Raw genomic sequence first — 13,364 nt, forward strand, 5'->3', positions numbered from 1 at the left:
AATGCAATTATTGAGTGGAAAACTAAAAATGTTGAATACCACATGTTAAGCCAGATTCTGGCAAACCATTAGAATAGAATAAATTAAATAATATTGAATTTAAAAATTGAAATTGTATTAAAGCTTAATATTAAGTTTATTTTATATTGTTTAAAAAATTGTTTAAAAATTGAAATTGTATTAAAGCTTAATATTAAGTTATTTTATATTGTTTATTTATAAGTAGGTATGTAGTATACTTTACTGTTTCTCGCTGTCGCTATTTCTATTTACTTCCGAACATTGACTTTATTCTACAACTCTCCACTTACTGTTCTTCCATTTCCGCTATTTCTCGTATCTTAGTTTTAGGCTTAATATAAGGACAGTACATGTGTAATAAACTCCACTTTTGAAATTGTAATCGGACGAGTGCGGTGTTCCTTTTTTAATTACGCGGCGTTACAGGCAATATACGTTTTATTTCGCGCTTCTACCCTTACAAAGTGTTTTTTTTTTAAATTTAATATAATACAATACCTAGTTTATCTTCTCAAACCAGTGAAGATTTTTCATGGCGCCCGAGCAGGGACTTTAGTGCGAAATTCGAGAAGTAAACACTAATTTGTGAACTAAAATCGGAAGTTATTTAAATAAAATACATTGATAGTGACAAAAGACCACAAGTTGGCAATTTGTGCGCGCAAAATATTTAATAACTAAGAATTAAATTAAATAACCAACTAAATTAGTAAAAGAATATTGCCTGCGCGGTCCGTTGCAAAACAAAAGTCGTCTCGCAAACAAAAAACCAAAGAAAAATAACAAAACAGACAAACAGACAGCTAAACTAATATATGTACATACATATGTATATGCATATACAAAAACAAGTGCAGTGACGTGGAAAAAGTGCACAGTGACAGTGAGGCCCCAAAAAACAAAACAAAAAAAAAAAAAAAGTAATATGTCTATCAAAAAAGGCTAAAATTATTTGAAAAAAAAAAAAAAAAAAATTGTTTAACATATAAACAAAATAAAATATTTATAGCCAAAAAAGTTAAAAAAAAAAACATATAGAACATATAGAACATCGCCAACGAAGGGGAGTGAAACTACAGCTGTAATATTCATCAGCCACCAACTGTTCACCACCAATACCAACCGTTACACCGTTACATAGGACATCGAGGGAGGAATGACCTGCAACTGCGTGGCCTGCCAAGGCCTGTCAAGCTGGAAACAAACCAGTCCACGATAAACAGGTATTGAGTGCGAAAAATTGAAGCTAGAAATTGGCTTTGTGATTGACCGAGATTATTACAGTTGCTAATAATCGTCTCACAGTATAAGGGCTTCAATTGTTGGCATCTCTTGTATCCACTTTTTATATGCAAATAAACTTATATACTTATATATATACATATCTATATACATATCTATATACATATACATATACTGCCTATGAAGTGAAGGATACAGTTGGACCCGAGGTAGAGGAACTTGTTTGTCGCCAAATAATTTGCGAGTACTATTTTTCGGTTTATTTTCGGGATTTTTTCAAAAAACCAAACGAAATTGCGGTTTGTTAATCAACCACAATATTTTTTTTTTCCGACAATACAAATTTTGTTTGAGCAAAGACTCAATTGTTCGCTGCTTATTTTCGTCTCGTTTTCGTTGGTTCTGGTCAAGTTTGAGCTATTATATAATATATTTCAGTATTATCGCTTTCGTTTTCGTTTTCGTGCTGACAAACTTCCAGAACCGTTTTCATTTCACAAAAGCCACAGGCTAAAGCAGCGAACTTTAATCTCAAAACATGAGTAAACCAAAGTCGGCTATTTCAAGTCTCTCTCCAAGTAAGGAGATGATGGACTTAAAGTCTTTAAAGCGCCAGAGAACTGTTGCAAAAACCAGCATAGTGCGCATAAAAACTGGCCTCCTTGAAAAGACCATGTCGCTAGATCCAATCGAATTGGAGTGCCGACTCGACATATTGAACTCCCACAGCGAAAAACTCATGAAATGTCAGTCGAAAATTGAGGAAATCGACGAAGAAGACATTGCCCGTGGAGAGTTAGAGGACTTAATTGTAGAAACAAAGTCCATTATAAAGTCCATTCTGGCGAGAAATAAATCGTCAATTGCCGAAACATCTTTTACTGCACCTCACAGCTCGCGACTACCAAAAATGTCGTTACCTACGTTCAAAGGAGAATATTCCGAGTTTAAAAACTTTATGAGTCTGTTTGAGAGTTTCGTGCATAATGATCCCACAATCCCGGATATTGAAAAATTTAATCATTTAGTATCATGTCTATCCGGTGAAGCCTTAGGCACAGTGAAGTCCTTCCAAATGTCGGAAGAAAATTATCCAAAGGCGTTGGCAAGTTTGAGAAAGGTTTATGACAATAAATGCCTGATATTCTTTAATACAGTGTCTAAACTTTTTGAATTGTCAAAAATCCAAAGGCCTTCTGCGTCGTCTTTGCGATAAATGATCGATACAGTGTCTGCAGTATATGACTCCCTCTTATCGCTGGGTGACGATAAACTCATTTCAAATGCGATGTTGATTCACATAGTCATGTCGAAGGTTGATCCCACTACTCGGTCAAAGTGGGAGGAGCAACTTGACTATGATAAGCTGCCGCTTTGGGCTGAGTGTGAAGCTATGCTAAACAAGAGGTACCAGCATTTATCAGCTGAAGAAGCTTCCTCATCCCAACAAAGGCCAAATAATGAAGATACGCGGCAGAAAAGAAAAAATCAACAACTGCGACACTCAAAGACAACATTTATCGCGACAAATTCCAAACTGCCGACTTGCCTTCACTGTGGTTCCAAGGACCATTATTTGACAGCTTGTCCAAAATTCCAAGCGCTTACTGCACTTAAAAGATTTGAATTAGCAAAATCTATTTCCCTGTGCATAAATTGCTTGCGCAAGGGACACACGGTCTCAAAGTGCAAAGCAGATCGCTGTGGTGTATGCAACCGTTCGCATCACACCATGTTGCATCAATATCCGATCTCCTTTGAGACCGAGCCGCAACCTTCGACGTCACAGGCCATGCATATTAGCAGCCTGCCTGACCGAGTCATGTTAGCTACAGCCGTAGTTAATGTAAAGGCCAGCTCCGGTGCAAGCGCGAGCCCTACTTGACTCCGGTTCTCAAGTCAACTTTATGACCGAAGAGCTTATGCAGAAATTGCGAATCCGAAAAGAAAAATTCGCTCTAAATATAGTTGGAATTGGCAATTCAAATAAAAAGGTCCAAGGCAAGCTTAAAACTTATATAAAATCGAGGATCAACAATTTTGAATTTTCGGTGGACTTTTGGGTAATGCGTTCGATATCAGTCAATCATCCAGATCGGACTGTAAACACAAATGGCTGGAAAATCCCACAAAATATTGAACTAGCTGACCCAAGTTTCTACAAGTGTCAGAAAATAGACATACTTTTAGGAGCTGAAATATTCTTTGATCTGTTATCGGTGGGTCAGATCAGAACCAGCCCAAGGCAGCCAACGCTGCAAAAAACTGTGTTAGGCTGGATAATTTCAGGCAAGTATGCCACAAATAATAGCTCCAGTGCCCAAGTAAGTAGCACATTATGTCAATTTGAAGAAAGCGTTGCTAGTATTGATACCACAATCCGAAAATTCTGGGAATTGGAAGAAATACCTGCACAAATAAATTCCACACGACTGACTCCAGAGCAGGCAAAATGTGAGGAATTTTTTTCGAAAACCACACAGGTTTTACCATGTGGAAGGCTTCAAGTCAGACTGCCTTTCAAAACCGACCGTAAATTACTCGGTCATTCGTATGAAACCGCAGCTCGGCGGTTTCAGGCGCTGGAGAGAAGGACGCTGAAAGATCCAGTACTTCGTAAAATGTACCTGGACTTCATGCAAGATTATCTCGAATTGGGGCATATGAGTCCAACAAATAATCGACTCCCGAGTGAGCCGCACTATTTCATTCCGCACCAGTGTGTGTTAAGACCGCAGAGCACAACTACCAAGTTGCGCGTAGTTTTTGATGCTTCGAGTCGCACATCAACACAAGTTGCGTTGAATGAAACCTTGATGGTCGGACCGATCGTTCAAGAGGAGCTTTTTTCGACCCTCCTTCGCTTCCGATTGCACAAATATGCCATGACTGCTGACATCACGAAGATGTATCGTCAAATATTGGTGCACGAAGACGACAGGAACTTCCAGCTCATAGTGTGGAGACAGGATCCATCGGAGCATTTGCAAATTTTTCGATTAAACACCGTAACATACGGCACAGCGCCTGCACCATTTCTCGCCACACGGTGTCTGCAAATGCTAAGCGACAAAAATAAAGCCAAATATCCACTCGGTTCCAAAGTCATTCGGAATGACTTTTACGTCGACGACCTATTAACGGGATCCGACAGTATAGAAAGCCTCGCCCAGATACAACAGGAAGTAAATATAATTTTAGAATCGGCAGGCCTGAAATTAGCAAAGTGGTTTTCCAATCATACAAGCTCATCGAATAGTGAGAGTCTCCAAAAATTATTGCAGCTCAGCGATACCGACTCCACCAAAACGCTGGGAATCCACTGGCAGCCGAAAGATGACATTTTTCGCTTCATTCTGGAAGATAATTTTAGCGAGCTGCGAGCAACTAAACGTAATATTTTATCCGTTTCCGCTCGCCTCTTTGACCCTCTTGGTTTATTAGCCCCGCTAGTTACCAAAGCTAAAATCTTATTACAAGAGCTTTGGATTCAAAAGCTAGACTGGGATGAGTCGATTCCATTGCGGCTGGACACTAGCTGGCAAAACTTTAAAGCCAATTTGTTGCAGCTTCCATCAATTAGCATTCCTCGGTATGTAAATACAGAGTCGAGTGCCAGCTGCCAAATTCATGGCTTTTCCGACGCTTCAATAAGAGCGTATGGCTGCTGCGTATATATACGTAGCCAATCCGCTAGTGGTACGAAATGCACGCTGCTTACTTCAAAGTCTAGAGTAGCTCCGCTGAAGACTAAATCTCTTCCGCGTTTAGAGCTCTCGGCAGCCCATCTTCTTGCCAAATTATGGTCAAGAATTTCACCAATGTTGAGTCGACCAATAGAACAAACAAATTTCTGGACAGACTCCGAAATAGTTCTGCATTGGATTAAAACGCATCCATCGTCGTTGCAAACTTTCGTCGCAAATAGAGTGTCCGAGATCCAAGAGTGGACCCAGAATGTGTCGTGGCGTCATGTGCCCACAAAACAAAATCCAGCGGATCAAGTGTCTCGGGGTTGTAACGTGGACGAATTGGGTAATTCAATATGGTTTAGTGGTCCACAGTTCCTCCTAGAAGACCCTGCTACATGGGCAAAAAATGTCAACTTCAGTCTCTCTCCAGAACAAGAAGCACTCGAGAAGAAGAAGAACGCAATTACGTTAACCGCAATCAATGCCACAACAAATCCACTTCTCGAAATAATTGACAGGTTCTCATCTCACAGAAAAGAGCTTCGGATTTTCGCTTATATACTCAGATGGCTTCGAAAAATACGAGAGCGAAAAGCAGAATCTGAAATAATACCCACGGCAAAGGAATTACAATTGAGTTTCCTTAAAATTGTCGAAATAATTCAACATTTTGAATTTAGCGATGAAATGAATAAATTATCGAAAAATAACGTACTTCCCTCAAGTTTGCAGAAATTAACTCCATTTCTGCATGAACACTCGGAATCATCATTATCGTTTAAATTGATTCGAGTAGGTGGCCGTTTATTAAACGCGCCAATCCCCTATGATGCTAAGTTCCCTTTGCTATTACGCAAAGACTCGCACTTTGTGAAAGCATACATCCGGTTCCTACATTTTCGTAATCACCATGCCGGTCCAAAGGCATTGGTAGCGCTTCTGCGAGAAAAAATATGGCTGGTAAATGCTCGAGAAGCCTGTAGTCGAACTGTAAGAGAATGTATTCACTGTTTTCGTTATAAGCCAAAATTACAAGGTCAGATCATGGGCAATCTACCCGCCGATCGATTACGCGCCCAACGGCCTTTCACAATATGTGGGGTAGATTACTGCGGGCCCATTCACATAACCTTAAAAATTCGCGGTCGCCCTCCCGTGAAAATGTATATTGCCATTTTCGTGTGTTTCGCTTCAAAGGCAGTTCATCTAGAGCTTGTAACTGATTTAACTGCTAATAAATTTATTTTCGCTCTCAAAAGGTTCATTGGGCGCCGAGGGATGCCAGCCAAAATATACTGCGACAACGCGACGAACTTCGTGGGAGCAGAGAGGAAGCTGAGGGAGCTCCGGGAAGCCTTTCTGGCACAGAAAGAGGAGATTCTCCAATACGCCGCCGACGAAGGATTCATCTTCGCCTTCATACCACCGAGGGCACCCCACTTCGGCGGCCTGTGGGAAGCAGCAGTGAAGTCGGCCAAACATCTGCTGGTGCGCGCCGTAGGCAACGCGCTGTTAACCGCCGAAGAAAGCGCAACGCTTCTCGTCGAAGTAGAAGCGGTCCTGAATTCCCGACCGCTCGCACCACTCAGCAACGACCCCAACGACGGCGAGGCGCTAACGCCGGCGCATCTACTAATCGGTTGCCCCTTGCGAGCTTTGCCACCGGAGAAGGTACCCGTCAACCTCAGCCGCTGCTTAGAGAGATGGCAGCTTGTTTGCTCTCTCAAGCAACAATTTTGGCGCGCGTGGTCGAAGAGCTACCTTCTGGAGCTTCAGCAGCGCAACAAATGGGTGCACCCGCAGCCCAACGTCCAACCAGGCCAACTCGTCGTCGTCCACGAAGACAACGTACCACCGCAGCATTGGGTGCTCGGTCGAGTAACCGCAACCATTCCCGGAGCGGACGGCAAAATTCGAGTCGCAGACATCACCACTAGGTCGGGTGAAGTACGACGCCCTATTCACAAACTCGCCGTGCTGCCGGTGGAAAACAAGAATTGAAGGCTGTTGGATTCCTTCAAGGTGGCCGGTGTTAAGCCAGATTCTGGCAAACCATTAGAATAGAATAAATTAAATAATATTGAATTTAAAAATTGAAATTGTATTAAAGCTTAATATTAAGTTTATTTTATATTGTTTAAAAAATTGTTTAAAAATTGAAATTGTATTAAAGCTTAATATTAAGTTATTTTATATTGTTTATTTATAAGTAGGTATGTAGTATACTTTACTGTTTCTCGCTGTCGCTATTTCTATTTACTTCCGAACATTGACTTTATTCTACAACTCTCCACTTACTGTTCTTCCATTTCCGCTATTTCTCGTATCTTAGTTTTAGGCTTAATATAAGGACAGTACATGTGTAATAAACTCCACTTTTGAAATTGTAATCGGACGAGTGCGGTGTTCCTTTTTTAATTACGCGGCGTTACAGGCAATATACGTTTTATTTCGCGCTTCTACCCTTACAAAGTGTTTTTTTAAAAAATTTAATATAATACAATACCTAGTTTATCTTCTCAAACCAGTGAAGATTTTTCACCACAGTTGATTGATGTAAACGGCCTTTCGCTTTCAACAAAGTTGGTCGTCAGCCAATTTTGAGTCACTCAATTCTTTTTTCGTCCAAGTCTTTGTTTACATTCTCTACTATGTGTGCGTCCATACTATTTTGGTTCGTTCTTACTTGCGAATTTTAGTTCTACTTTAGCAGGGGTTTTAGGGGGTTTTAAAAAAGAAAAACATATATTTAACTAGAAGATTTCTGAACAGACTGATTTTATTATTTAACCCTAGTATCAATCAAAGCTTACAAATGTTCCTCAATAATAATATGCTTACTTATCGGATTAGGTGAAATATTGGGACACCAAAGGAAATTGTTTCATATTAATTTTTATTTATATTTTGTGGTATGACTTATTTGATTAATGAATTCCTTGTCTACATATGTGTATATAGCAATTTGTCGTATAGTAAATTATTACAAGACAAGGCACTATCCAAACTATACCGCAAGCTCGAAGCGGATAGAATTTTCAAAATGAACAGCGAAAGTTAATAATATCGCATCCTAAATACAAAAGGGTCACAACTCAAAATGTACCATCTGCTCAAATATGATCGAGACGTTATCAATAAAACGGTCCGCGGATGACATATGGCAAAAATCAATTTTTTGTTTTTTGGTAGGACTGTTATAAGCCTACATGGCAAATTTCAGCGTGATATGTCACATAGTTTGTTTTTTGTGCTACTGTAAACAAGTCAAGCTCGAGTGTGGAAAATTTTGAGTTGTGACCCTTTTATATTTAGGTGCGATATGTTTGCATAAAACCATTAAACAAACATGCAAACAACAAAAATAAAAGCAAAGAAACATGAAAATATAAGTATTACTGACTTGTAAAATATTAATATAACATGCTTTACAATAAATAAAACCACAATTTTCAACGGATCGGCGAAGGAAAATATGTCGGCGCAAAACTCGCAAGAGCGAGTCGAACCAGATGATGTTATTTTTATTGAGAACACACTTTATCTGGCGTTGAAGAAAGAAAGTTGTTTTAATAACAGGTGGCGCAAAAGTAACCTTGCGATGTTTTTTGGCTGTAATTTAAAAAAAAAAAATGAAAAACTTTGATTCTTCTTGTAGATTATTTTTATTTGGTCTTTTAATTTTTTTTACATCAAGTCGAGAATATGATGTCATGTAAATGGCCGCCGCCACAGTTGATTGCCATTTGAGCCCTTTTTATGGCATTTTCCATCACTTTGGCCAAAACTTCCGGCGATAGGTCCTCACTTTCTTGACGGATATTGTCTTTAAGAGCTGCAAGAGTCTGAGGCTTGTTGACATAAACCCGCGACTTCAAAAAGCCCCACAAAAAGAAGTCTGGAGCGGTCAAATCAGGCGATCTTGCTGGCCAGTGCAAATCGCCAAAACGGGAGATTAGGCGCCCGGGAAATGCATCCTTCAGCATATCGGTTGTGGCACGTGCAGTGTGTGCCGTTGCACCGTCTTGTTGGAACCACATGTTTTCCAATCCCAATTCATCAAGTTGCGGCAAAAAGAACTCCTAGATCATTGCTCTGTAGCGCTCACCATTCACAGTAACCGCTTGGCCCGCGACGTCTTCGAAGAAAAAAGGTCCGATGACTCCTCCAGCGAAAACATCACACCATACAGTGACTTTGAGCGGGTGTAATGGCTCTTCGTGAGTTACTCGCGGATTTGCAGTGCTCCAGAAGCGTAAATTTTGCTTATTTACGTACCCGCTAAGATGGAAATGGGCCTCATCACTCATGATTATTTTTGATGAAAAATCATCTTCCTCTTGGTGGTGATTAAGGATGGCTTGAGTGTATGTTAGACACGATTGGCGGTCAGCAGCTAACAGCTGATACACCGTCTGGACTTTGTAAGGAAACATCTTCAAATCTTGTACCAAAATTCGCTGTAAAGACCGTCGATACCCATTTGCGTGGCACGTCGTCTGGTCTTCCATGACATCCTCGGCTACAGCAGCAATATTCTCTGCAGAACGGCTACTCCGGGATCTGCCACGCCTTCCAGCTTCTCGTGTTGTGTCAGTCTCTTCGAGGAGAGCGGCTAAACGTCGCAGTGTTTCACGAGTAGGCGTTGGGCGGCGAGGAAATCTGCGACGAAATTCACGTTGTGCCAAAGTCACCGACCGATTATTGGTCAAATAAATAGTCAGCAATATTCCGCGTTCTGGAGCAGTGTAGCGTAACATTGTTTATTAACGTGTACGAGTATTTCGCATGTGTTTATTACACAAATGTCAAAACAGAACTGACATTAGGGCCAATCGCAAAATTTATGGCATTTTCTGATAGGAGGATTACTTTAGCGCTACCTGTTAGAAACAAAAACCGAAAACGGAACGGCAGAGGTTGGATAAGACGAGTTCTAACATATTGTGCATTAGCAAGCTCTGGTTGAGGTAACGGGTAGGGCGCATAACACGGAGTCACACCCTAAATCTGAATACATCTTGACCAAAATAACTATGTAGTCATTTGTTATCTGTGTCGTAATCTGTCTCGCTTTGCTTCCGCCTTTGTTTCCCTGTCCTTTCACCATTTCGTAACATGCACCGATATATGAGTTAAAGTCGTGCTCGGCAGCTTGGGGACTGTGCGAGTAGGTTCATGTTAAGTTTGGCCGTTTTATCTTTTTATTTGGTTGTTATCTTTATTTTAGTGTTAATCTTCTTCAACTTTTCAACAATTTGTTATTTTCCCCTATCTGGCAACCATGCTGTCTCCACTGCGCCAGCTGTTTTGTCACCTTCCTTCAGTGTGTTACTTGTTTACTTCAATACCTAAGCTTTTGCTAATATTTTGTATAGTTATTGCCATAGATAACTAGATTCGAAATTCTTTTTCTCATGAGAGCGCTGAAAAATGTATGTCTGCGTTAGATAGACTAGAGGTGAAAAGACCTTTCTGCGGTCGCAAGTCGGGCTAAAGTCACTAGATGCGTTCACAGGAGGACACCGCAGTGTGGTATCCTTTCGCCTCTACTTTGGCTAGTTGCTACTGACGAAGTTCTGATAATGCTAAATAAGGGTGGGGTTAAGGTAGTAGCATAAGCCGATGACTTGATCCTGATGGTATCGGTATCGTTTCCCTCTGTCATAGCTAGGGTTTCGGAAAGGTAACTGGCTGTACTCAGTCGTTGGGCTGCCCCTTGTGGCATCCGAGTAAACTCTAAGCTGGTGTCATTTATCAGAACAATAAAAAAAACGTCTCGACTTCCCAAATTAAACAACCACGTTCTCCAGCTCTCATCGGAGGTTAGGATCGGGAGTCGGAGCAGGGGTTTTCTCTAAATCAGCCAATGTATCTATCTCCTTTAATCTGACGAATACTGCTAGTGTGATTCAAGCAGATATCTTTGCGATTTTGTAGGAATGCAAAATGCTTAGGGAACGCGGGAGCGAGGGAGATATTAAGATGTTCTTCAATAGTCAAGTCGTGATTAAGGCTCTGACGACGCCATGGTGCAGAACGAAATTAGTAAACTGCCGTAAGGAGGAGATCAAATTTCTTGGGTGTGCAGATAACATTTCTCTGATCTGGGTTCCAGTACATAGTAACATAGAGGGAAATGAAATTGCTGATGAGCTTGCCAGGAAGGGGACTGAATTGGCCTTAAAGACCTCCTACCCGGTCATCGGCATCCGTCTGACAGTTGTTAAAGGGGAACTGCAAAAATTATTCTCAATACGAAACCGATGAAGAAGAGCTAGATCGACAGACGAGCTGGATCTTAAAAAAGCGTCCATCTAAGAAGCGAAACTCAAATTTGAATACAGTAATAGCCAACAATAAAACACCACAAGATGATAAAAAAGCCCCACGAAAGCCACCAATTATGGTAACAGCTCACATTCATACAAAAAACTGTTCAACATTGTAAAAAACGGGTCTAGCAATGCGTTCTCTATTAAACTTCTGAACAATAAGATCTATAAAATAAATCCATTTGATCCAGATGATTATAGAAAGACTACAAAGTCGCTATCAACACAAAACATTTCTTGGTAGACTTATGATAGTAAGCAAACAAGGCCAATAAAAGTTAAAGCAAAAAACTTTCATCATTCATGCGATCCAATTATATCATACAAGATCTTAAAAAACAAGGCCTAAAAATCAGTAATGCAGTTAAAAAACTAAAATGGAAAACGAAGGAACCGCTAGATATGTTTCTACTCACATTCGAATCAATTGAAGATATTAAAAAGATATTTGAAATAAAAACAATCTTAAATGCGGTTGTCAAAATTGAAGCGATTAAAGAAACAACATTAATTCCTCAATGCAAGTCATGTCAGTCCTACCGACACACTCAAAATTATTGCGGCAAGCAGCCACGCTGTGTCAAATGTGCGCAGAAGCACAAAACAATCGACTGCACAAAATCAAAGGAGAAGCACACCCTGGTAGCTATAGAGGCTGCATAGTAGCCAAAGAACTACAAAAAATTCGCGACAAAAAAATCGGACAGCGGAAAAATAACACTGAGGCTGAAAGCCAAACTAAAGGAAGCGAGAAAAATAAAGATGAAGCTAGTACAAAATCAACATCGCAAAACCAATACCAATTCCAGCTCCAAGCAACCTACCAACCTATTCACAAGTGGTAAAAATTAACGAAAATGTCACTACACATAAAGAAAATATACTTTCAAAAATATTGCAAAAACTAACAGAACAACAAGAACTTAACAAATCACTGGAGCAAATAAATATTTTTTAAATAATGCTATGGAACGCGAACGGTCTCCCAAAGCACCAGCAAGAATTGGAAATGATTTTCAATTAAGAAAAAATCGACATTTGTTTAAAAGCTGAGACGCATTTCACTAATCAAACTTGTTTCAAAATCAAAAACTTTGAAACTTACCACACTATTCACCCAAGCAACAATGCACGAGACGGAAGTGCCGTAAATATTAGAAGTAATAATAAACACTACGAACAAGAAAAAGTCAGCACCAATGAATTCCAAGCTACCACCATCACAATTAATGCTGGAGGTCATCTAGCATTGACAGCTGTTTATAGTCCTCCAAGGCGCCAAATCAAATGCGATCAATATGCCCATCTTATTGAGCGTCATAAAACAAAATTCATTATGGGCGGCGATTTTAATGCTAAACATATCAATTGGCGATCTAGACTCACAACCACTAAAGGAAGGGAGCTCTTTAAGGCGCTTCAGCAAACAAACTATAACACTGCATCTTCATGGATGCCAACGTATTGGCCATCTGATCCACAAAAAAATCGATTATCGATTTCATCATCACCAGAAAAGTCTCCAGTGCATATTTTAATATTCAAAATAAGCTAGACATGAATTATGAGGGAATAAGTGATCGCCAATCTATCTAACTCTCAGCGAAACGGTAGTGCCACTGATCCAGTTCTCAAACTAACTAATCAATTTACCGACTGGGATTATTTCCGAAAAATGTTAGAAGAATCTGAAGACAATACGTTTCCAATGGACTCAACAACAAAGATAGATGACGAAGTTTTAAAATTGACGAGAGAAATACAACACTCTGCTTGGTCGAGCACACCTCCTTTAATGAAAATTTCCGCTGGCCACAAATACACAAAAGATATAAAAGAAATGGTGCTAAAGAAGCGAAAAATGCGTCGTAGGAGGCATAAAACAAGATCACCTGTTGATAAAGCAGCTTTTTGAACAAAGCAGCGAAAGATCTCAGCCATGAAATTAAAGAATACACAAATCAATCATTTACAAACTACGCACAGCAATTAAATAGTAAACGAGACACAAACTACTCACTATGGGAATGCACCAAAAAGCTTAAACAGCCAGCTAAACATAATCCACCAATCA

The 13,364-nt window shown here is 40.0% G+C and overlaps 2 protein-coding genes across 2 annotated transcripts in view; both read left to right on the plus strand.

Annotated features, from left to right (window-relative positions):
• The window catches only part of LOC128871863 (uncharacterized), a 92,982-nt gene that overhangs the window by 72,195 nt on the left and 7,423 nt on the right, over nt 1-13,364 (plus strand). The gene's annotated exons all lie outside the window — the stretch shown is intronic.
• Nucleotides 1,067-7,060, plus strand: LOC128871866 (uncharacterized). Its single transcript, XM_054114000.1, has 2 exons — nt 1,067-1,244; nt 6,215-7,060. The coding sequence occupies exon 2, from the start codon at nt 6,234-6,236 to the stop codon at nt 6,954-6,956; it is 723 nt and encodes a 240-aa protein (XP_053969975.1). The 5' UTR covers nt 1,067-1,244; nt 6,215-6,233; the 3' UTR covers nt 6,957-7,060.

The sequence above is a fragment of the Anastrepha ludens genome, chromosome 2 (assembly GCF_028408465.1).
Source record: "Anastrepha ludens isolate Willacy chromosome 2, idAnaLude1.1, whole genome shotgun sequence".
NCBI lineage: Eukaryota > Metazoa > Arthropoda > Insecta > Diptera > Tephritidae > Anastrepha > Anastrepha ludens.

Bases quoted from the DNA above. Each gene is read 5' to 3' on its own strand.
- LOC128871866 (XM_054114000.1), top strand. From the start codon at position 6,234: ATGCCAGCCAAAATATACTGCGACAACGCGACGAACTTCGTGGGAGCA.